The 26507-nt window shown below is 39.4% G+C and overlaps 1 protein-coding gene across 7 annotated transcripts in view; it reads left to right on the top strand.

Annotated features, from left to right (window-relative positions):
* The window catches only part of LOC127422255 (elastin-like), a 120099-nt gene that overhangs the window by 41694 nt on the left and 51898 nt on the right, over nt 1-26507 (top strand). For all 7 annotated transcript variants that reach the window (XM_051665644.1, XM_051665645.1, XM_051665643.1 and 4 more), the window contains exons 6-11: nt 23347-23427; nt 23520-23588; nt 23695-23721; nt 24467-24502; nt 24619-24708; nt 24793-24840. In XM_051665644.1, the coding sequence (XP_051521604.1) occupies nt 23347-23427; nt 23520-23588; nt 23695-23721; nt 24467-24502; nt 24619-24708; nt 24793-24840 (351 nt within the window). The remainder of the gene's footprint in view (nt 1-23346; nt 23428-23519; nt 23589-23694; nt 23722-24466; nt 24503-24618; nt 24709-24792; nt 24841-26507) is intronic.

Genomic DNA, 26507 nt, shown 5'->3' with positions numbered 1-26507 from the left:
TCTGTATGAGATGGGTGGTGGGGCTATTTCTACATTGTATTAAATATGCAAGATTATTGTTATATTTCTCCTATACCATTTTCATATCTGCTGGCTCTCCAGCTTTGGCCATACACTTGGATATCCTTGCCTGCAAATGTGTGTGGGACTTGATCATTTTCAGTCCAGCACCTTCATCCTTGGGCTCAATAAATAAGTGTAAACTTACATCAGCGCTACTCAAACAATGGAGCATCAAAGGTGATTGTGTTATTGGAACATGGGCAATACAATAAGTGGAAACTTTGGCGCCTAAGTGCGCAACTGAACCCACTCTGATACCGTAGAGTAAATATTGTTGCTTTCTCTGTCAAATCAAGCAGTATTGGTACATTAGCACCATTCGGGTATAACTGAATTTCCTAAAGCTGTGCAGATTCCATCTAGGCCCAGCGACATGTTTGGAGAGATAAGGAATTAAACAAATGTAGCTGGCCTCAATAAACTTTGGAGCAGCTTGCTGGCTCCTCTGAGAAAGACCTTTTCACTCTGAAAGAGCTTATAAACTCCCTGATAGCAGATTTTGCAGTGGAAGTTGTCTTTGGCTGTCATTATTGGAGTGAAGTAGGAGATAATTGTCTAATCTTTCAAAGACTGATTTTCTAATCAGTCTTTGAGGTAAAAATACTGAACATTTCTGAAGGGACATAGACAACACATGCTTCACATTTACCTGATGCTCTCTAGTTGTGCTTAACACACCAGCTAGCATTAACTGAATGCTTAGATAAAACTGTATTTGAGATTAGATTGGAGGTAAGGCTGTATTTGAAAGAGCACAGTGTATGCCCTCAGTTTAGTGGATAGCCAAATTCAAAACCAATCATGGGTTTGCCTTCCTGTAGCTCCTAACTGAAGGAGCATTTTGCTTGGAATGCCAATGTCATGGGTTGGATTGCCAAGGAGCTCACAAGCTATTGTTCTCAAGTCAGACAAAGAGTCAAATTGCCCCCCAGTTGCCGAAGCTTGAACTTCAGTCCTTCGAATGTGAAACTGTAACAAAAAAGTTTTCTTTTACTTACTTTTTTGCAAAATTAGTATTTCGCTAGCCAGAAATCAAAAGGGATGCAACGGTAAAGGCACAGCACTGCAATTTTTTTAGGACACGAATCGTCGTATGGTGGTATGTAACGATACACAGATTTCATGATATGATAGGATACGATGCAGAAGCCTCACGATATGATTATATAAAACAAAATGGTGCCCACAAAATTGTTTCACTGAAACTTATTCAAGAATTCAACATAAATGTATTTTAAATCTTAAATGACACAACTGACTATATGGCAACATCAAGCAGAGCTCAAGAATGAAGTAACTTAAACAACAACACTGCATTTATCAGTAGATTGTTGTGAGAAAAACTCACAATTTTCCTGTTTTTCCTTAGAAAAATGTGTCTACATTCAAGTAATTTTAATTTGAATAGCACTTTACACAATGCACATCGTTTCAAAGCAGCTTTGTAGAAAATCATGCCTTAAAGTCTTAAAGCCCCCAGTTTGCAAGCTAAAGGTGTCTGTGGCAAAGAAAAAACAAACGAAATTCAATAGTTAGTGGAGAAAAAAAAAACTTTATGATATACAGTATGTACATTTTATTTAGCAGTCTGATCAAAAAACGATCAGCACACATACGTTTTTTTTTTGTCCCCCGGTTTCACTTTGCATGTAAACTTTAACAGTCTTATCGGCTTATCCAATGCACGCAAGTGTTGTGCTCATAGCCATTTACATTTAGACATCAAAAGCAGAATGTAATCGCAGGACCTTACATTGTCATTTTTTTTAATAAGCTGGTTTTTGTGAATGTAATCACGCTTAGTGTCGGCTGGGAGAGGCTGGTTGTTAATTGCAACTTGGTGCTGCTGTTTCTGCCTCCCAAATCCATCAGTTTGCGTGGTGCTGTCATTATAAATAAAACAACATGTTTGATGTACTGTAGCACCAGGACATGACACCATTGTTTGGCAAATTCGAGAAGCTGTAATGCTACAATCTACTTGATGTTTGCAATCGGTCTTCTAACTTAACTCACCTATATAGACTAGTTGCTCTGTTTTCCTGTGATTGCTCAGCGCCGCCTCTCCGGGGATGAGACTGTTTCGCAGCTCTCAATTTTGCATTGCTTTTTTTTTTTTGTGTGTGTGTGTGGATTTTTCTCCCCTTTTCTTCCCAATTTGGAATGCCCAATTCCAAATGCGCTCTAAGTCCTTGTGGTGGCATAGTGACCAATCCGGGTGGCGGAGGACGAATCTCAGTTGCCTCCACATCTGAGACTGTCAATCCACGCATCTTATCACGTGGCTTGTTGAGCGTGTTACCGCGGAGACATAGCATGTGTGGAGGCTTCATGCTATTCTTCACGGCATCCATGCACAACTCACCATGTGCCCCACCAAGAGCGAGAACCACATTATAGCGACCACGAGCAGGTTACCCCATGTGACTCTATCCTCCTTAGCAACCTGGCCAATTTGATTGCTTAGGAGACCTGGCTGGAGTCACTCAGCACACCCTGGATTCTAACTCGTGACTCCAGGGGTGGTAGTCAGCGTCAATATTTGCTGAGCTACCCAGGCCCCCTGCGTTGCTTGGTTTTAATCACACTTATGTATTTATTTATGTATTGTACGATACATATGATATTGAATCGAGAGCATTGTATCACACGATACAATACAATGCAATATTTTTTTATACTCCTAATCGGGTCCAAATGTGAGTGGAATAAAATTTGTGACTAATACACTGATTTCAGGCACGATCATGCTGCTTGAATTCACTGTAAGTCGCATTGGCTAAAGTGTCTTTCGAATGCATAAATACACTACCAATCAAATGTTTGGAGGTATGTTTCTCACAATGTTAGGGAAGGTACTTAAAAATGGTACCATCCCAAGCTACAAGCAAACCCAAAACCAAGCTGCTCTTTAAAAAAAAGTAGTTAGTACAGTAGTTAGTATGACAATTGGATTATATTATATAATTCAATTTGAAGTGAGTCAATATTGCAGAATTAAATGAATCATGGTTTTACTACAGTAACTACAGCTTTCCACGGTATTTTGTAGGAAAACCATAGTAAACACAAAATGAACCATGGTTACTACAGTCAAGGTTAATACAATATTACTATAGTAAAACCATAATTAATTTTCGTAAACGTAAAAAAAATAGGAAGACGAGGAGGAGGGCGTGGCCGGGCCGTGATGGAGCATGGCCAGCGCTGAATCTGCTGATCAGCAGGAGAGTGAGATAAAGGGCAGCCGAAGACGCCGGTTCGGGAGGGAGAGACGCACGCTGCCGCACTGCATATGTGTCTGTTTGTTTATGTTTTATGTTGTGTTTTATCATTAAACGTTATGTTTACTGTTCAGCCGGTTCCCACCTCCTCCTTGCCCAACATTTACCTGTTACAGTGGTGCCGAAACCTGGGAGGGAGGAGGGATGCGCTGTCGCGGAGTTCTCGCCGCTGTCATCTGCCAGGGGAGCAGCCGCGGCCATCTGCCTGGGGACAGAGGGGTCGCTGCCAGCCGCTGGAGGAACTGCGGCCATCTGCCGAGAAGGGGAGGAGTGGTTCCATCCGCCAGGGGCCGGAGGACTTGCTGCTGTCTGCCGGGGGAGGAGCGAGCCGGCATCCGCCAGAGGGCGGAGGAGCGGTTTACAACTGGGCGATAGCGCATCCGGGAGCCGGCGAGCAAGTTCTTCTCTCTCTCTCTCTCTCCTCTCTCTCTCTCTCTCTCTCTCTCTCTCTCTCTCTGTGTGTCTCTGCTCGACCCCTTTCCCTCTCCCCACACCTCCCCTCGTCTCTCCCCCGGTTCGCAGGAGGCAGGGTGGACCACCGGCTGACAGAACGGCCGGATGGGCAGCGTCTCCCCTCCAGAGATGGGGGGGGGGGGGGGGGTTAGTCAGACCGGTGGCGCCCCGGCCTGAATCGGTCAGGGTAGGAGTGTGACAAGGAGGAGGGCATGGCCGGGCCATGATGGAGCACGAATCAGGTGATCAGCGGGAGAGCAAGATAAAGGGAAGTCGAGAGGGAGAGACGCACGTGGCCGCGCTGCATGTGTGTCTGTTCGTTTATGTTTTATGTTGTGTTTTATCATTAAACATTATGTTTACTGTTCAGCCAGTTCCCACCTCCTCCTTGCCCAACCTTTACCTGTTACAGACATTAAACTGAACATGCATTAATACTTAATATATGCCTATAAAACTTGAAATCACCCTATTTTATATAACTGAATTGAAATATAGTGATAAACATCAGCAATTAACTAAATATTTTGCTTAAAAAAAGAAGACAAAGTCCCTTTAAGTCTGCTCAGGTCTCCATTGCTTCATTCACAAAACAGTTTGATAAATTAATCGCTTTGTGACAACTACCCTCTTGTGAAAAAAATAAAATAAATGTTTTAAGTAAGTTAGTAGCGTTATTACTTTTAGTTAACTAATCTTCAACACTGGTTTCTCATGATAATTAAAACCTTCGAATCTAGAGGCTTAAGCTTAAATTATTGAAATTAGTTTTGTACAAATTATTTTTTTAACCAAACTAATTAAAAAAGTTTGTTTTGAAATGGATGAATTGGAGTGGTTAGTGTCAGAAAAACAACAAATGTCCAGCATACAACTCCAAAACTATTTAAAAATATCTGAAGGTGCACCTTATTAAAGCTGCACTATGTAAGATTTTTGTGGTTAAAAATGAACAAATTGCGTACATAAACAATCAGTGTTCAACACAATGTTCTTACCTTACCCCGACGTTAAACATATAAAAATGATTTGAATTTTGAGCTGTCGGGTTCGATTTGGCATGAAATCGTTGGCTTATAATGTACATCCTTGCGTCATTACGTCATGTCCGCACACACAGGAAACAAGTACCAGCTGTCTCGTGTTCCGGCTGGAGAAACTAACTACACTGTTCAACTCAGTTCAGTCACACTCACACAGTTCATGACAGCATCGTTGCAGTATAGATGGATGTTTATCTGTTATCCATTTGGTGAAGTTGTTTACCTGCTATCATGCTTGGATATGTTTTCTGATAGGGTTGTTGAAGCTTGTATGAATCAAACATTACTCGTGTGTTATCCGATCGGGATGTATCTACGTTGTCGGGGAAAGTTACTGTGACATGTTTACTAATATTTATGACTTCTGAAATTGACTGTTAACTGTTATATTGCATTTTTAAGCATATTATTTTCTGTTTAATAAAGTATATTTTATCCCCATAATTATTGAATCCTCATTTTATGTTTTTAGTTTACGATGTTATTGTGTGTATTGCATAGACATAATATTGTTGTATTATGGCTCACTTGCATTATTGTACAATATAATATAACAATAAAGTCTTCCATTGAACTCGTATCAGCCATATCACGAGTATCACCTCTTAAATGGCATGCGTAGTACAATATAAACATAATAGAAGATAAAACACTTGAATAATCATATTAAAATATACTGGTAATACTGGTATACCCTGTTCTCTATGTAAAAGTGCTTTGAGTGTAGCGTCAGAAAAGTTCAATACACCAATCAGTCACATCATTAAAACCACCTGCCTAATATTGTGTAGGTCCCCCTCTTGCTGCCAAAACAGTGCCAACTCATATCTCAGAATAGCATTCTGAGATGATATTCTTCTCACCTCAATTGTACAGAGCGGTTATCTGAGTTACCATAGACTTTGTCAGTTCAAACCAGTCTGGCCATTCTCTATTGACCTCTCTCATCAACAAGACATTTCCATCCACAGAACTGCCCCTCACTGGATGTTTTTTTGTTTTTGGCAACATTCTGAGTAAATTCTAGAGACTGTTGTGTGTGAAAATCCCAGGAGATCAGCAGTTACAGAAATACTCAAACAGCCCATCTGGCACCAACAATCATGCCACGGTCCAAATCACTGAAATCAAATTTTTTCCCATTCTGATGGTTGATGTGAACATTAACTGAAGCTCCTGACCCGTATCTGCATGATTATGCACTGCACTAGTGCCACACGTTTGACTGATTAGATAATCGCATGGATGATTGCTGGTGCCAGATGGGCTGGTTTGAGTATTTCTGTAACTGCTGATCTCCTGGGATTTTCACACACAACAGTCTCTAGAATTTACTCTGAATGGTGCCAAAAACAAAAGTAAGTAAAATTTATTTCTAAACCACACTCAAACACAGCAAAGCTGACTGAAGTGCTAAACAGAAAACAAAAAACATCCAGTGAGCGGCAGTTCTGTGGACAGAAACACCTTGTTGATGAGAGAGGTCAACAGAGAATGGCCAGATTGGTTCTGATTGACAAAGTCTATGGTAACTCAGATAACCGCTCTGTACAATTGAGGTGAGAAGAATAGCATCTTAGAATGCTATTCTAAGATTGCGGGTTGGCACTGTTTTGGCGGCACGAAGGGGACCTACACAATATTAGGTGGTTTTAATGTTGTGGCTGATCAGTGTAAGTGTAAAATTCATTCATTCAAAATATGTAAATAGAAGTGTTTTTTCATCTTCATCAAAGCAAATAATAAGTCATTCATCTGCCTGAAGTGCAGTGCCGAAACACGATTCACGTAATGTGTTCTTCCGCAAATTGCTTGCAATTTTAACTTTCAACCACAGATGCTTGAGAAAATATAGAGTGTGCAAAGCTGAAATGGTGGGGTGGCTACTTTGAAGAATCAAAAGATAGTTTTGATTTTAATATTTTTTGAATGTGTTTCCAAACTTTGGTAGTGTAAGTGGGCTTGTTTGTGCATTGTAAATCTTTTGGATTACGTATAAACCATTGCAGACGGTACTGAAAAATATCCATGCCCCATGACCCATACACACCTAGCCTGCGAATAGATTATCTGAGTTACCATAGACATTTTTCAATTAAAGCAATGTGATGACTGAAACAGCCGATATGAGTCATGGGCTTGGCTCGCGTGAGCTAATTGTGAGGTCTGTCATCATAGTTGTGATGAGTTGTTGATATCGGGGGAGGGTAACTTTTGGAAACCATTGAGAATTCGCAGTGCCTGGAGCAAAGGTGGATTCACATTTGCTCTCCACTGCCAACACTGTACAGAAAAATCTCATTTTGTGCAAATATTTGGTGAATAGCAACTTGTTGTCACAAACAGTTAGCTTGCATGATGTTAAATGAGAAACGCGGACCGCAGACATTATATTTAGTTACGCATCTGCATGAGTTTCATCTCGTAAACATCACGGTTTGTTGACGATTTGACAGAGTCAGAAGAGAATACATTTCAAATCGAGTTTATTGGATTAATTCTAATCATTAGCTGCAAAGGCTAAACAGGCAGCTGAGTTATATTCAACCAGACATTGTTCTGATCGATACAGAAACCAGAGCAACACAACCCCACGAAAGTATGTCAGGTTTTTGCATTCCACATGCATTGTGATGTTGTTTCATTGAGAGAAGCCAGTTTGTTTGAGACTTGAAAGTGAGCAAGGGGTGGTTGGGGAGAGAATGAAGGGGTGGGCCAAGCAGATGAGCTTGGAAGAGCCAGCGAGTCTTGTGAAGCACATGTGCTTTTCATTAGTGAGCTCAGACCTGTCCTCAAACTGCTTGCTTCTGGCCTCTGATTGTGAATAATGGCTTATCCTCATGGAACGAGGGTACAGCGACAGCATCCAACTCCAGCAGGAGCCACGCATCACTTCCTGTGCTTGTCCCCAGGTGCTGACAATATCCTCCAGAGATGGCCGAAGGGCAAATGTGCAACAAAAAGTTAATTCTGGTTCCTGAACATATGCTTGTTTGTTTACATTAAACAATGTCATAGTTGCACATTTTTAAGTTTTCAAGTCGATTTGTTGTACCTTCATTTCACCAGTCCTTTTCCTTATGTGTTTTCTGCGAGTGTCTTGCGCAACGGCTTTGGAAGAGCACTGTCCCTTAACATTTCCTTTTTTTTTTTTTTTTGCTTTTTACCACAATGTGGTCATCGTCAAACATTGTTCTACTTTTAGAGAATGATTAAGTAGAAGACAAGTGGTCCTTTCTTCTGAGCTCCATTCTTGTACAGAAAACCCTTTTAGTGTCACACTTTAGGGACACATCTGGCCATAAAACAAATTGTTGGAATCAGAAATGTGTGCAATTCTGACGCTAGATATAAATAACAAAGGAAATATAGAGGTCCTGTAAATACATAACAGGGAACAGATGAAGCTTGGATTTCATTTCTCAATTCAATGTGGATGCAATAAATTAGGAGGAGGAAAATATCAATAATGTAAACATGAAAAGAGATTATTCTCTCATTTTCCCCTCAGAGTCTTTTGTGGATTTGTGCATTATATTCAGTCGATGATACTCTTTCCATTTCTTGAAAATACACTATTCAAACATGGATACCAGATACCATTTTTAATGTAGCACTTCCAAACATCAGCACACACAACAAACAAACAATACCAAAAAGTATTATTGTAATACCATGTTTTTGGACATGTACCATAGTAAAACCAAGCTTATTTTTGACATATATCAGTGTATTAGATCTTTTTTATGTACCATGATACTACCAAGATTATTGACATGTAATAGTGCATCAATGTTTTTTAGGCATGTACTATGGTAATACCAAAGTATTTTTGAAGTTTCTTGGAGTATTATGGTACAGTGATTGTATCAAGCTGTATTACAGTACCATGGTCCTCCAAGGTACTTCCAAAAATACCATGGTACTACAATGTACCATAGCTCAACCATGCTTTTTTAGGTATGTACTATGGTAATACCACAGTATTCTTTGAAGTTCCTTCGAGTACTATGGTACAGTAATGGTATCATATGGTAATACCATGGTCCTCCAAGGTACTTCCAAGAATATCATGGTACTACCATGTTTATGGACTTGTACCACAGTACAACCATAGTTATTTAGGCATGTGCCATGGTAATACCATAGTATTCTTTGAAGTTCCTTGGAGTACTATGGTGCAGTGATGGTATCAGATGTTTATAGCATGGTCCTCTAAGGTATTTCCAAGAATACCATGGTACTACTATGTTTATGGACATGTACCAAAGTACAACCATGGATTTAGGCATGTACCATAGTAATACCATAGTATTCTTTGACATTCCACAGAGTATTATGGTACAGTGATGGTATCAGATGGTAATATCATGGTCCTCAAAGGTACATCCAAGAATACCATGTTACTAACATGTTTATGGACATGTTCAGTAGTACAACCATATTTTAAGGCATGTTCCATGGTAACACCACAATATTCTTTGAGGTTACTTGGAGTACTATAGAATTGTGATGGTATTAGATGGTAATAACATGCTTCTCCAAGGTAGTTCAAGAATACCATGTTACTACCATGTTATCGACATGTACCATAGTACAACCATTTTTTAGGCATGTACTATGGTAATACCACAACATTCTTTGATGTTGCTTGGAGTATTATGGTAAAGTGATGGTATCAGTTGGTAATACCATGTCCAAAAAACATGGTAGTATCATGGTATGTTTTGGTACTTTTTTTGTGTGCATGTAAATACCATAGTACATAAATATCTTAATCATTTAATAGCATGGTATAAATCAAAGCACCATGGTATTACCATCTGATGCCCTCATTGTATCATGGTACTGCCATAGTACCTTTCTGTAAGGGGCATATGCATGCACATAAACTATAGGCTACATGCATTGGTTAATGTGAGATTACTTTGACAACTCTGAGGCCCGTGCTGAGCAGAGGGGGGGGGCTTGTGCAAGCTGTTTATTGGTCATATGACATCTCAGCCCTGACTTGTCAGAAAAGTATTCAGCAAACACAAACCCTGTGCATATGTAAACCATCTGGGATATGTTACACGCATTGCCAACTGATCAGACCGCCACAGTTGGCTCTTGCATTGACATTTTTTGTCTCTGTGTTTTGCACAATACCTTTCTTTAAGATGTTATAAATTATAGAAATAAATGACCTGGTGGCCCATGCCAGCTCAAACTGCACTATGAACCACCCGGGACCGATATGTTTGTGTTCTGCATGGCAGGATGATGTGGATTGTGCGCATATGTGGCATATTTCTGGAATTGCACAAGAAACAAATCTTGACAGAAGCAGATGCTCTTTCACCCTGATGCATGTCATAAACCCTACGTAAACATTTCAAAAGCTTGTTTTTACGTGCATGTCTCCTTTTGGTTTGTGACAAATGCTGTTTAAGAACGAAGACATGATGTCAGCATTGTCACCGGTGATTTAAGTTATCGTAAAATCACACAGTGAAAATGTATGACTCATTCAGGTACGCTGTATAATAGAGACAGTAAACAGTAGGTCTGGGTGATATGTAAAAATTATTTTATCGATAATTGCCTTAAAAAATATTGCGATATACGATTACATCATCAACGCCTCTGTTGAGGGTCGGTGAATTGTTTTGCATTATTGATTTTGCTTAAAAAATTGAATTCATGTATTGAAACACAAAAAACATAAAAGACATTTCTAAATTAAAATTGCACTTTAAACTAAACAAAAAAGCAATTAAATAATGAAGTGATCAAAAAATCGTATTTAATAACCTTATTTAAACATTTACCATCTCCAACAACTCCATTTGCCATCACGCAAGTATCCGTCAATGACACCAGGTGGGAAATGACTAATAGCCTACAGATTAAGAATGAAAGACAATTATAAATTTAAAGACAATAATAATCATAATAAATAAGCCTAATCAGTTCCCTTGTGTTCACAAAATAATGCTGCCAAATGTGTGTTCTTATCGAATTTGTGTTTGTATTGCATTTTGGTAACACAGATAATGCTGCCTAAAGAAAATAAAATGGAACTCATTTTAGGTTCAAGGTGAACGTGTCTTGTATTTCTTTATGATTTAATCACTTTTGTCTTTGTTTCTTTAATACAAAGATATATATTACTGAACCTTCAGAGTTGTGTTCGCAATGCATGCTAACCGCGTGAAAATAAAGCGAACTAAACTCACAGCACCTCCTGAGATGATCGGAGATAATTTGCAGCATTCTCATAGACGACATTATTCTTGCAAACAGTTTTCAGACGAATGAAACAGAAAAAAGAGTGAAAACTCTTTACATGCACTTGTTCCAGCTTGCGCTGCATGCCTCTGAACAAACAGTGAATCAGACCTGCACTGACGGCTTTTCTTTTGTTCTTAAAATTTATTATAAAAATAAGTGCGTGTTCTTCAAGTGCGTGTCTTTGTGACTAACAGCGTTTCTTGTCATGTGTCACTCCAAGACGTCTTATAGGTTGCCCACCGGCTGCGGGTAAATTACCCACACGTGAAATACATTTGGACGAGGAGCTTGCGAACTGGATTCAGCCTCAACACATTTTGCAGGTGGCGGGTGCTAGTTTCACATCCTGGGCTACTGTTTAATATATTTGGTGACTTCCCAGATCCATGGTTTTGCCATTTCCCGATATAGTTGATCATCGTCTGTCGCAATCGGCATCAGGATCTTTGTGAGATATTGTTGATATCCGATAACATTGTCCTATCGCCCAGCCCTAGTAAAAAGCATTGCGGTAGCAGAGCAGTGTGGATGGCTTTTTCTCAGTAATTGGGGCCTGACATAAGGGAAAACTCATGAGTGAGTCATGCTTTAGAGAACCTCACTGGTGCAACGAGACCTGCTGGTATTCTTGTGATGGATTGTTTCGCAACCGCCCTTAAATTGGATCCACTTGCATGGCAGTGCATCACATCCTTTCCTGCACAAATCTGCTCCCTTTGGGAGGAACATTTGTCCAAAATGACAGTGGACACAGTAGGGGACATTGGGTTATATTTTGCTTTGGCATCCAATGAATGGAAAAAACAATAGCATATTGATAACTAGATTTGCATTTCCTGCAGGAAATATTATTGCTCACAAAGCAGCAAAAGAATTGGATTAAAGTTTTAGGTAAGTTTTGGTTTTAGGCTTTGGTTTTGTGTGAATCCTGCATCAGAGCTGCTTTGTCATTGCCATGACACTCTCTGACACACAGCATGTGCATTGTTTTCTGTCGGCTGTGTTTGAGCATCAAACAATTCAGTCTCATGACAAGTCGTAACAATAGTATGAGATGGCAAAATTGTAGAAATTGTACGAGTTGGCTCGTATAAAAATGTACAACTTTTACTCTCATAGAGAAAAATAAATTAATCAATAAACAAAGTTCAACCCCTGACCCAAACCTAAACCTAACCATAAAGTCATAAAGTTAAGAGGATGGATAGGGGGCAAAAAAGTCGTACCTTTTCATACCAGCCAAGTTGTACAATATCTTATCATTTCACCATCTTGTACAAATTATTAAGTACAGGTGTATGTTGCCATCAACACTGTCTATGCAGTGTAAAGACAGCTATATGGTTAAATGGATGCAAGAAAGAAAAGACCAATCCCAATGTGGCATGTCAATAAATACAAGAAAGAAGACCAATCCCAATTCTGTAGGCAAATAAAAGCATGAAAGACGACCTATTACAATTCAGTATGCAACTATCACAATTATGTTATTGCTGTTAGTTCGATTTCGATGAAGATTGTCAATGTAAATCAAAAGTAATTTTTCAAATTTTAATCTTAATATTCTTAATAAGTAAAGTTTACAAAGACCAAAAATAGATTGCATACATAACACTGAAGTTTAGGGTGGCAACCCTTTGAGTTGCGAGTTCGATCCAGGGTGTGCTGAGTGACTCCAGCCAAGCCTCCTAAGCAACCAAACTGGCCCGGTCGCTAGGGAGGGTATAGACACATGGGTTAACCTTCTAGTGGTCATGATATAGTGGTTCTCACTTTCGATGGGGCATGTGGTAAGTATTGTGGGGAATAGCATGAGCCTCCACACGTGCTTAGTCTCCACGCTAATGTGCCCAGCAAGCCACGTGATAAGATGCGCTTGCTGACTGTCTCAGAAGCGGAGGCAACTGAGATTTGTCCTCCGCTACCCAGATTGAGGTAAGCAACTGTGCCACCACGATGACTTAGTACATTTGGAATTGGGCATGGAACCCCCAAAAATAAAAATAATCAACAAAGTTTGATGGGAGACTACATGTATTTGTTAAGCATACTGAGCTGAATTCATTGCAGAAAACTGTGCAGAATCATAAAAATAGAATGCTTGCTGAAAATCAATACAGTGCTGTCATGCAAGTGATGTAATTATTTACAGATCATTGGTAACATAAAGCTATAACAAAGCTCTCTTATGTTTGTTAACTCTCAACTTGGGGAGTCTTGCCACTTGTGCCAATGACTCACTGGAAAATACCAATGTAAAGGTTTGAAACACAGCACTGTTGCTGTCACCTCACAGGAGTGTGAGTTTTTCATTAGTTCAGTATGTTGCTCATTGGGTTGACGTCCGTATGACATTTGATTCCAAAAGTTGGAAGTGAAAAGACCTGCGGAATGTCACGCAATCTTGGATCAGCCAATACCTGGAGCCATGCTGGCCTGACTTTTCTTTTTGACTCAAGAAACGTACTGTGTTTGAAGTGATTGCATGGCTCTTGAAGAGGACTGACTTTCTAGGGGTTCACCTCAAATGGCATTTATATCAGGTCCAAGCATTGGTTCCTCAAAGCAAATTGAATCAAAACTGGATTGCCTCTGTGTTGTAGAGATGCAGAGACAGTGACATTTAAGCAGCAGAGGAACACACCCAGAAAACAAACATTCATGTTTCTGGACAACAAGACGTACATTAGGGACCCTCTGCCAATCACCATTTCTGTCCGAAGCCGCAACTGCTTGTGCTGAATTTCAAGATGGCGACTTGACTGAGCATCAAGAAGTGAATGAGCCAGCATGAAAATGAGTATGAGCCTGAGATTCTTCCAATAATCTTGCAGGAATTTCGTGCCATTTGAATTCCAGGATGCTATAGTCGGTTCACTGCAGTTGCTGTCAGTTACATGGACCTGAGCCACGGAATTCTCTGCTCTCTTAAATTAAATCCTCCAGCTTGTCCAGCTGCTTCAGCAGGGCGGGTGGAGCGTTGGAGGGGTTGATTTGGTGGGTGTAGATAAAGCTTGCTATCTATTCTAGACTCCCTCTATCAGCTGCTTTTAACACTTTAGACATGGCGAATTCAATTCAATTCCAAATAAAATTAGAAAATAAAGCCCCTTTCTAATGTGTTTAAGTAACACTTAACTCTGATCTCTGAGCCCAGAAGAAAATCTAGTTAAAATGTTAAGTTGGTTAAAATTTCTCCAAAACTGATTATTGCTCAATCTAGTTTTAAATCAACAAAACCGACCACCCTATCCTAAACCTAAATCAACTGATAGTATCATTCACTGCAAAAAAAAAAAAAATTTTTTCTTATTGAGTATTTTGTCTTATTTTCTGGTAAAAAAAAAAATATCTAAATATCCTTAAAGAATAAATTGCTTGAGAAGCAAAATGGCATAAGATTTTTTCTTGTTTTCAGAGCAATCTAACAAAATTTAATGGGGTTTATGCTCAAAACAAGAAAAAAATATTTGCCAATGGGGTAAGAAAAATAAACTTGTCATTCCTTTGAATTTTTTTTTTCTTGTTATAAGTATAAACATGATTAATTTTGTTAGATTTCTCTGAAAAGAAGACAAAAAATATTGTCAGTTTGCTTCTCAAGTAAATTGATCTTGTTTTAAGAATGTTTAGATTTTGTTGTTTTAAGAATGTTTAGATCCAAAAATGATTTTTTGCAGTGACAAAATGCAATTGCTGAAGCAACCAGGCCATTTTGTGGTGCTTCTATGATTTTTTCAGCTCACGTGTCGACTCCAGTGCTCTGCGGGGCTCGAACCTCGGTCCTTTGTGTCACATGTAGGGGTGTGACAGTTCGCTCTGACAAAGATTAGATTACGATTCTTTACTGTAACGACTCCACAAGCAGAAGGGAAGGAGGACAAAGGAAAGTGGGTTTTTTCAGACTCAGGTAAGGCTTTTAATCGGCCACTTCAATGCTTTACATCTTCACAAACTCAGTCTCAGAGGCACGTAGGCACTCAACTCATTAGCTTCACATAGGTAAACACATTAGCTTCATAAACATAAACAAATCAGCCTCCACGATCTCTGTAGGCTCTCTCGTGTCAGACTCTCTCTCTCTTTTGGCGGTGGCATGGCTGTTTATATGCTGCTCTCCCCAAGCTCACTGGAATTAGAGACAGGTGTTAGACATAATTTAGCTCAGGTGTAAGCGCCCTTACCACTCTCTCTCCAGACAGGCACTCGACCACACCATCGCTGCCACATTTGCCTTTACGAATTTGTAAAAAACGATTATGAAGCATTGTAAAATCAGAAATTTGGTCACAATTCGATTCGATCTGACTCTATTATTTGGAAAGATTCATAATTTTTTTTTTTAATATGCCGAAAAAGATTCAGCGTTTTTACTGAACATTCCTAATTTGGACAGCACAGAAATGCACCAGACTTGAGCACTAGATTCACAGATGCATTTAGGACCAGGGAGGTTTGGCTTGTATATGTGGCTGCATATATTAACTAAAAATACATTACATGATATGCACTATAGATATTATGAATACGTTACATATAGACATAATAATGTTGGTACATATAGACAGGTTACATGCATAATGGATTTCCAATACTAATAAAGAATAACAATGTCTGATGCAACATAATGACTTGATGCAAACACACAGACAGTAAACCATTAAATAAGTGTAATAGATTTGCATATCATGTAACATTAAGATATTGCACCAATAATTCAAGATAAAATGTTATGTGCAGGCAGATTAGATCCATGTTTAAATCGAGCAGGATCATCGATTAAAAAACTGCTTATTAGTTAAAGACGGTTACATGGGATGTAGTAACCATGAGTTGCCTATTCATTTTGGAATAGATGGCTAAATGGAGGCGCCTCCACTTGTCAAGCTCGTTTACGAGAATTCAGTCGCTTTTTCATGCAGGACTTTTTGCGGCACACACTGCGAAAGCTTAAATGTTTTTATATTTTCGCGACTGCAGTGTGTCATTGACCAATCACAGATGACTGTAATCAGGTGGTTCCCTTCAGAAGAGTCTGAAATCATTCCCTATTCCCTGTAGCATTCACTGTAAAGAGAATAAATTAACGAGTGAATGTTTTCATTCACAGCCAATGTCTGCTCACCAATCACATTTATTTGTGTTTTAACAGTTTTATGAAGATATAACACATTTTATGCAGATACAGAAGCAATATTAGGCTAACATAATATATCGTAATTGGGGAAGAAGGCAACAACAATGAACTTTGGTCAAATGGATGCAAACAGTTTTGAATAATGACACAGAAAGCAGAACTCGACAGCATCCATCCATCCATTCATTTTATCTTATGTAGGTTCGCAGGGTGAACTCGGCAGCATAAACTTTTTTTTTATTTCAAAGTGCACTTTCTGTCCCTTCAATCTCGCATGCTCCGCTCTGTGTCTGTTCCGAGAAGGTTCATGTAATATGAGATGGTCACATTGGGTAAATTGAATATAGTAATGATAATCGATTCTTAAATTCCATAATCGATGCATTGAAATGTCTTTGAAAGATCGATGCACTGCGATGCATCATCGATGCATTGTCACACCCCTAGTCACATGCACAATGCTCTCTTTAATCAGTTGACCCTTATAAAAATTGAGAGTTTGCTGCAAACTCACCACTGATTGTTTTCACATGCAAATGAGCTTTGTGGCAAACTTGAATCAGATTGTCCATTAGGTTTGCTGCAGTTTCAACACTACAAACATTTGCTTGCAATATATTTGCGGCTAATCACAAGCTCATTTGCAATGTGAAAATAACGAGTGGCAAATTAGTGGCAATTTTATGGCAAATTTGCCATGAACTCTCGATTTTTGTTAGGGGAGCTACGTTAAAATGCAACATCTTATAAGTCTTGCACTATAATAAATGTGCTTAGATGTCATAAGTTAGCATTGTGTGAGGAACCAAGCAAAAAAAAAGTGTTTATAAACTGAAAATCTGCAGTTTTACTCGTGATTTGTGTGAAAGTTAATGAAAGTCGTTGTTGTTCCTTTATTTAAGAGTGCTATGTCTTAATCACAGTGTTATGTGGTACATCATACTGTTCGTGCAAAGTCAGTGCGCATGGCCATGAATTTTGGTATTTTTGTGCAAGCATGCACTAAGGATAATCACAAGTGGGTTGGCGAAATCGTGCATACATGTGGCATCTGTGTCCTATTATCTATTCCATACCCTGTCATGCACCAGTGATATAAATGGAGACAGCACATTCATTGGAAGTTGGTAATGTTAAATGGGCTGTATGCAATGAATTAGAAGAATAGAAATATAAACTTATATTCTTTTGCGCCTTGTTGAATGTCAGGCATACATGATAGTGACACACTCCTTATATACACATAGGAAATGTGGTATGCATCTGGACTAATTGGATGTATGCTCTGTTAAATTGTAGAGAATGTAAATTTAATTAATCATATTGATCAGCTGACACACAAATAATGGTTAGTATTATCAGTGATTGTCAGGGACATAATTTGATGTTCCACTGTATTTCCAGAGTTTGGACATGAACTTTATTACCACCTGCTGGTGGAGTCTCAAAACTGCAAATGCAGGAAGTGAGATTTGACTTTGCTCCAAGAATAGGCATGATTCTCAGACATCTTAGCGCAATGACCTATTTCTCAGGAAAATAGCAATGACCTATATTTCAGGAAAATAGCAAATTGTGCTCAGTTCACTTCATTAACATACAATACACCCACAAGGAAGCACTCCCACCCATGTGCATTTGTGCTTTAACTGGCATGAAAAATTAGCACTCTCACAAAAATTGGATAAGATGTAGTGTACGGTCGTTGTGCATAGCGCTACACCTAGTTCGGTTACAAAAATAGTGCCCCTAGTGTTTATAATTCTAGGAAACTGCCACGATACATACAACGAGCCACACAAAAATTATTTTGCAAAAATGTAGGTACTATATGGTAACTTGATTCCAGGAAACCAGTTTGAAGCATGCTGCTGCCTTCACAATTTCAACCTTAATAACTCTTAACAAGGACCAGACAGTTAACATCACCAAATGTTACGCTGCATAGTCCCTTACAAAAAATCTAAACTAGCCACAAACTTGCAGCAAATTTTCAGCTCGTTATTTTCACATGTAAATGAGCTTTTGATTCACCACAAAAGTTTGCCAGAAGTTTGCAGCTCTTCGCCAGTAGTGGTACATCTCCAGCAAACCTTTGGCAACAATGGACAATTTGCCGCAAGTTTGCCGCCAAGCTCATTTGCATGTGAAAATTATCAATGGCGAATTTGCTGCAAGTTTGTTGCAAATTTGCCATGAACTCTCGATTTTCATAAGGGGTCTGTTTGGAGCCTTAAACTAAGTCTGGTTTGGAAGAAATCACCCAGACTCGGTCATCACAGGCAAGTGTACTGCATTAGCTCATTTTTCATCTTTTATGTTGAATAATACATGGAATTTTTCCACTGTCTTCAGGACTGATGGATTGTACCAAATGACATGTCTATATAACAAATGACTGGTCAATATTCTCAGAAACCAATGGAAATGAATTCACATTCATCATCCGCATACGCCCTGCCACAAGGTTCTGCAGTTTGCCCAGTACTGTTTGAGCACAATACATACTGGTGAAATTTTTTTTTGTTGCAGACTAGCTGTATTGTATCCAGCTCTGCTGTTTTAGATTAGCATAATAACTATTGCTCTGGTATGTGAATATTTGTTCAGGTTTTCAGCGTGCGCACGCACACGTGTATGTGTGTGCATGCGTGTGTGTTTGCATGTAATGGTAATTTGGCTAGCAACCCAGCTAGCATAAATCAGTGAGGTGTAATCATCTAGTTGTGGAGTTGGTGGAAATGAAAAATGAACATATTTACATTGAGTTTTTATAAGAATGGATCAGGGAACCTGATCCAAGAGTGTGATTTAATATATTCTTTTTGTGTACACTAGCATGTGATGGTACTAATGAGCTGTCACTAACAAAAAGGTATTAAAACAACATGATCACACGGTAGGTTGACATGTTGCAACCGAATGTTCCAGTACCCTGACATCAACCCCATTCTGCCGAGTTACTGACACCCTAAGTGCCATCTCCCCATCAGACATTTTTCATAAGTTGAAATGTGTTTACCTTTTCCAGTGATGCAACTGATTTGCTGTGAGTTGCATCAGCAGCTTAAGAGATCCGAGTTCTTGTCCCACGTTGAAGCCAGCAAGTAGATGTGTTCACATGATCAATGATGAGCATGATTCAGAGGTTGCATTTTCCCTCTAATATCCCTTACAAAAATTGAGAGTTCAGGCAAACCTGCTGCAAGTCTCCAGCAAACTGACCAAACATTATTTTTACATATTCTTCATTGTCGCCAAAGGCTTGCTGCAGGTTCACCACTACTGGTGAAGAGCTGCAAACTTCTGGAAAACAATTACAGCGAATTGGAAGCTCATTTGCATGTGAAAATAATGAATGGGAAATTTGCGGCAAGTTTGTCAGAACTCTAGCTGAGGACATTTCACCCAAAAACTGGAGCTTACATGTGCCCAAACATTCAAAAACACTTCCTGCTTCACCAACTGGGGGGCAGTGCTTCGAATTTCAGAAAGCACAGACCTAGTTTAGCTCAAGAACCTTTGACCTACTGTCACCAAAATTACAGTGAGATCAGTCTGACCAAAAGTATCATTGTATTAGAATGTTTTTTGGACATGTATTATGGAAATGCAATGGTATTCTTTGAAGTTTATCGGAGCACCATGTAAATACCAATGTATGCCAATATGGTTGTTGTTCATTCCATGGTTATTAAAGTACTATGGTATTACCATCTGATAGCTTCACTGTAGTATGGTATCACCACAGTATTTTCATGTAGTATTTTTATTTAGTACTTCAAATCATTAATATTTCCACTGTTATTCCACTGTATCTTTTCCATTTAACATTTTCACCTATACTTGTTATTTTTATATATTTTTTAAATCACATCCTTAGACCATTGGCGTACCTAGGAAGCAATCTTTGGGGTGGGGCATTTTGATCTTTAGGCTGGGCAACAGGTTGTCTCTTCATTGGAGGGGGACATAGCACATCCAGCTTAAAACTTCAATGGTGGTTTTCACATCCATCCATTTAAAAGAGTATATGCCTCTTCTTCTGTCCTCCCATTTAAGTTTGTGTGAGTGGGCAGAGATACATAGCGATAACCTCGGTGCACTCGTCATTTTGGAAGAGCTAGAGCTGCTGACAGTAAATAGTCCAAGTGCAGCTGGGATATCTCGATATTCATCAGGAAGAGTTGCTGTGCCTGAGTAGTATTCAAGTGCTTGAGGGAGGCTAGCTGTCTGACATGGGAAACCAGGGGAGTGCATCATTAACTAATGGCAGACACACCTGTCTAGGCGCCTGATCCTTGTGTCTGCGAGCCCCTTTTGACTGATATATCTTTGGAGATTAAATGAACGAAGCAACTAATGGATCAACAGGTCCATCTCAAGATATAGGTGAACAAATGGAAATTAGCAAGTTAGTCCAAGAGATTTCCACATCTCACAGTCTCTGAATGTCAAGATTGGCTAGCTGGGACCTAATCTTGAATAGTCAGAATTTAGACTATGGGTATAAAGTCTGGTCCACTTTTCAGCTAATTGGTCCTAGAAGGGTCTGTCTGATTGATATGTAAAGTGACCAATCACAGTTTTTTTTATGTGCCATTTAGGGACAGGTGAATTGAAATCAATGATACCACAATAATAAATCAGCATGCAAAAATTTCATTCAAATAATTGAACAGCTTTGTCAGTCCGAAAAAAAATGGTAGAAAGTTACATCTGTCCATCCAACTGTAATAGAGCTGTTTAGCTGTGATGTCAATTTGTAGGCGAACCCCCGAAGGCTAACTTGCCATGGCTTCCCTGAGGAATTTCCTATGGGTTTTTTAATTTTTTTATTTTTTTTATTTATGAGTAAAATAAGGTCTGTGACCCCAGACTCAAGCTTCATTATAACGGTGATGCCAAAGTGTTTTTCATTAATTAATGTTGTATGTACGGTAGTAATATTTCCAAATAGTAGTGGTACTTGGCTGAACTTTGTGGTGAAGCAGCTTAGACCCAGAGGCTGTTCATACAGACAGAGCGCAACAGAATGTAACAGAACATAAGGATTTTGAGACGTATATTTCTAAATTGAAGTCCTTTCCTGACAAAGTATTTTAAAACCAATTGTTTAATCTGAGAAACACTGATAAGAGAGCAAGACGCAACAGGGTTTGTTCACACTGTTTGGGTCCATCCACACAGTTTTCCAATTGTCTTTCTATGTAAAAATGTGCTAGACGGACATCTTTGATCGTTCTGTGTGTTTTGTAGCTTATTCAGCGTCTTGTACAGAAGCGCTGTGTTTTTTAGATGCAGTGTCAGGTTAAAAAGAAACATGAACAGCACTATAAGTAATTATTATTTTACAGACATAACTCAGGAACATCAGAATATATAGTTCTGCTCATGGATATCTAGTTTATTTTCCATTTAGTGCCTCAAATAAAACTTTTGAGTATCGTACAAAGGTATAATGCCACTACCTTGCTGAAAAGAAAAAAAAACTTAAACTAGCCTTAAGCTGGTTTGCTGGTCTTTGCTCTTCTCCCAGCCTGGCCAAGCTGGTGTTTAGCTTGTTTAGCTGAGAGGACAGCTGGCCAGCTAGCCTGACCAGCTGAAAAGTGCCCAAAACCCATCTAAAACCAGCCAACAGACCAATCTGACCAGGCTGGCAGACCTGCTAACAAGCTTAGGCTAGTTTTAGTAGTTTTTAGCAGGGGTAACATGGCAAACTTTGGTAAATTCTGTGATTAGTTCTTCCTCAAAAGAGCTCACCACTTGAACCTGGTGCCTTGTAAACACGACTTTGTCAAACTCTTTTGTAAACATGGATGCTATGTAGAAACAGACTTGTGATTTCAGCCAGTACTTCCATTTTTGTGTACAATCCCAGTTGAAAAGCCGGTTGCCTGGTCTTAGCTGGTCCTTCAGCCTGGTTTATAACAGAGTAATCATCAGACAGTCCGTACTTAGTAAATGGACTGTGGGCCATCCACAGGCATATACCATCTGAGTCTGAGACTGGTGACCTTGCTTTTGCCTATACCAGACATTTTAAGTGATCCAAAAGGACTGCAAAATTTTGGAACTGTTGACCAGCTTTGTAACCTTCTATAAAAAGCCAAAATATGGCGCTTGTTCCACTCTTTACAACTGGGGCAATGTTCTTTTGAGTGTTGTGGCTTTTGTCCAAGTTTATGCTCTCTTGTCTATTACCCTAAGTTAATTGATTAACAGTGGTATGAGGCTATATCGCAGATTAATCAACAAAAGAAATGTGAAACTTCAAGAGTGCATGGCCTCTTCTTTCCATCAGCCTCCTTTAGATATAAGTTTCATCCTTTTTCTCTCGAGTCAAAAGTTGGAATACCAGGATTTAGGAGGCTTTACTATGCGATTTATAATGGCAACAAGGCAAAAGAATGGCTGACAAGCAAAGCATTTTATTGCACATCCTTGCCATTCCTGTATTCCTCCCTCTCCCATAAAGAAAGAATGCAAACTTTGTGACCTCATTTGTTTAGGGTTTCCATGTTGAAGGAGGACACAATGAAGCAATCATTTTCAATGAAGCCTGACTCCTAGCTTACCTGGCCAAAAAGATCTGCTCTAGCATCTGATACCTCTCTTTCCCAACCAGCCCTTCCCAGTCCCATTGATAAAGCAATCAATCTAGTGTTTACAGTCCAGAGCATTAAGGGGTTGAGGGGAAGATCTTCATCATTCATAATGACTGTGATATGCTGCATCCTGCCATAAGATATCACTCCTGCCCTGTTATTTCTCTATCCAAAGTTATGGAAGTTGAAGTCTGATGGTGCTAAGGGATTCAGGCCTGGAAGCGCAGTAATGTACTTCTGCTCAAGTATAATTACACTATATGGCCAAACATATATGGACACACTCTTCTAATTAATGGATTTGGCTATTACAGTAATTTATATGAGAACCAATCTTAATTCTACATATTACATTCTAGAGAATTGTGGGCTTCCAACTTTGTGGGAACAGTTTTATGGAGGCCCTTTTCTGATCCAGCATGATAATGCTCCTGTGCACAATGCAGCTTCTTCTGAATTTGTTATTATGTGTTTTCTTCCAGGTGGTTATGGGGCTTATGGTGCTTATGGTGGTGCTGGTCGATTCTACCCAGCGGCTGGAGGCCTGAAACCTGCTAAATCAGGTGGTCAACCATGAGTCGTCTGCTGAAAGATTGAAGTGGAGTGAATGAACTACATATGATAATGATGTTTTCTCTATGTGTGTCTGCTTTAGGCTTTGGAGGAGGTCTGCCAGGAGGTGGTCTACCAGGAGGTGGTCTACCTGGAGGAGGTCTCCCTGGAGGTGGCATTCAGTATAGTCTATTCACATTCAAGTCCATTTTGATTTTCTTAATAGATAAGTAGGACAAAATATACAGCTCTCTTAAACACTGATTGTCTTATTTCAGGTGCTGGTGGAAAGCCCCCTAAAGGAGGTACTATACATGTCTTTCTCAGTCTGTTGTTTTCATTGTACAAACACATTCTAAATGCATGGAAACATCTTTAGAGAAGAATGGAAATGGAATGGAAAAAGTAGATGGGGAGCTGACCTGATTCTCAGTGGAACCATTCATAAAAACATACAGGTCCCTTTTTCCACACCAAACAAATGACTTAGTGTGTCAGTGTTCATCCGGGTAATACTCTTTTCATGGTTTTCCAATTGGCTTGAACTTGAATTAAGGAGTTTCAGATCACGTGCCAAATCAACAAAATGTCCCCTCTGGGAAGTCACGCTGATGGTGCGCATGTAACGAAGGCCAACACATTACTTCAGCGTGTCCTTGGCACAATCTAAAAGCAGCACGCAATGTCTGTTCCTCTTTGTTTGATATAAAATGGAAAAGAGTTAAACAAATAAACGAACAGCCTGAAACATCAGCATCCAGGCCCTGAAATCAGATCGGACAACTTGTTTTTGTGTCAGAGTCACAAAACTAGTGAGCAAGTTGGGCAAGTTAAATCACTGAAGAAGGACATCTGAAATCAGAATATCTGAAGTCTAGTTTTGCGCCCAAGGTGTTTAAACATGTTTAAAAGATTAGCATTTCTGGTCACCAGTGTACATGTATGCTTTGGATGCTGGTCCTCCCACCAGCTAGACCAGCACCAAACCAACATAAACCAACTGAACATGGTCTGTTTACAAGGGTGATCTTTGTGTGTTTGTTCCTTCAGGCCCGGGTGTAGGAGGAGCTGGTACTGGTCTTCCAGGTGCGGTGAATATATATATAGTGACCAAGACTTACAGTAACTTCCCTTGCATGGTTAGATTTGCAAGCCATGATGGTCTAGTCTATGTAAACATTTGTTGATTTTTTTTTTGTTAGTCATTCCTCAAACTGGTGTACAAGGACTGGGCCCTGGTGGGGTCGGACCTGGAGGGAAAGCTGCAAAGGCTGGAAAAGCTCCAGTGCCAGGTAAGTGCGGGAGTGCAAAGTTGTATTTGTAAATGGCTATATGCATTACTGTAGATCAATAGACAGTGCAATCTGTTTTTGAAGGAGTTGGAGTGCCTGGACCATATCAAGGAGGACTTGTTCCTGGACAAGGTGTGTTCTAGCCCTCTGTTAATATGTTGTTATATCAGTCCCTACAAGAATTTGTGCAAATTCAACCACTTTCCACATTATTCGCGGTAGTTTGCCATTTTGTATAATTTCCGCAATTTTCCGTAAAAACTTTGAAACTGAGGTAATCCAATCAGTTTTCTCCATACTGACATATTTTCCAAATGCACAGCCACCATTATATCATCCCCACAGTAACAGAGTAAGCAGCTCCTCCTGGTCTTCTGTGTCACTGTGTGTCATTTAAAGGAATAGTTCATCCAAAAATGAAAATTTGCTGATAATTTACTCACCCTCAGGCCATCCAAGATGTATCTGAGTTTCTTTCTTCATCAAAACAGAATTTAAGATTTTTAGGATTTCATTTCAGGCCTCCTCCTTTAAACAATGCAAGTGAATGTACTCCATTTTTTTGACAGTCCAGAATGCGTATTTAGGGTGCAAAATAATCCACATGACTTTAGTCGACAAATAAAGTTTTTCTGAAGCCTAACGATTGATTATTTTTAGAAACAAAACAATACTTATATACTTTTTAACTACAAATGTTCACTTCCGTACATCTCTGTGATGCGCGCTCATGAGAGGGATGACGTAAGCGCGTTGGTATGGTCACGCGTGGAGGAGGAGGCAGGAAGCGCATTATTGTTTACAAGAGAAACTTGCACAGGCCACAGACAAAGCGCCATTCACAAACCAAAACAGTCCAAAACAATTTCAAAACAACATATAATTATTTTTTTTTTAATCATTTCCAAACAATAATAAAAAATTAAAAAAAACATTACTACAGTAAATAACCATCCTGTATTTTGGAGCAATGACGTTGCATTATCTACTTGTGCTTTTACTTCAACAGAAATATATAGGCTATATGACTGTCAGGAATTCAAGCCACACAAGTTGTAGTTAGTGAAACCAAGTGCAAGAGCGTTTACTGAGATTCACAGGGTTTACACAGTGAGATCAATGGTACAGGTGATATCACACAAAAGAGAAGCTTCACAAACTGAAGAGGGATTCACAAGGTTGATGTCCACAGAACTGAAGAAGAGGTAACTGGCGAAACAGCAGGGTAAGCACTAAACACATATCGACGAAGATCAAGAGCAAATACAGACAATAAATAAACACTGTGTGAGAGCAGCGTGGTCAAACTAGAGTCCTTTGTGTGAGACTTGACAGTGAAGTGGCGTGAAGGTGAGTTATTTATGCAGGCAGTGATGAGTGAGTGAATTGAGTGCAGGTGCAATGAATTAGAAATCGGGTGATGAGGAGCGGAGCGCTAAGGGAGGTGCAGAGCCCGAGAGAGGCGTGACAATGACAACGTTTTCACACATACCTGAGTTCACTGGAAAAACAGCATGGGCACAGCCGACGAATTTCTTTCGATGGTCTGAAATCCTCAGGGGTAAAATGTTCACTGCACACCATCCAATATTTGAGAGAATGTAGGGGTGTACTTATATCCAGGTTCAGCACGATAAGTCAGAGCTTCAATCGCTCATGATTATGTATAGGCAATCGATGAAAAATTAATATTTTTCCCGGCGTGCATTTTCTTTGGGGTTTCTGAAGGTTGAAGCATCCAGGATACACACACCAAACGCCCATTTTAAACAATATACTTATACAAATACAAATCTACA

Source organism: Myxocyprinus asiaticus, chromosome 31 (genome assembly GCF_019703515.2).
Source record: "Myxocyprinus asiaticus isolate MX2 ecotype Aquarium Trade chromosome 31, UBuf_Myxa_2, whole genome shotgun sequence".
Classification (NCBI taxonomy): Eukaryota; Metazoa; Chordata; class Actinopteri; order Cypriniformes; family Catostomidae; genus Myxocyprinus; species Myxocyprinus asiaticus.
The sequence above is the reverse complement of the archived record's forward strand: the minus strand, read 5'-3'. Positions and strand labels throughout refer to the sequence as shown.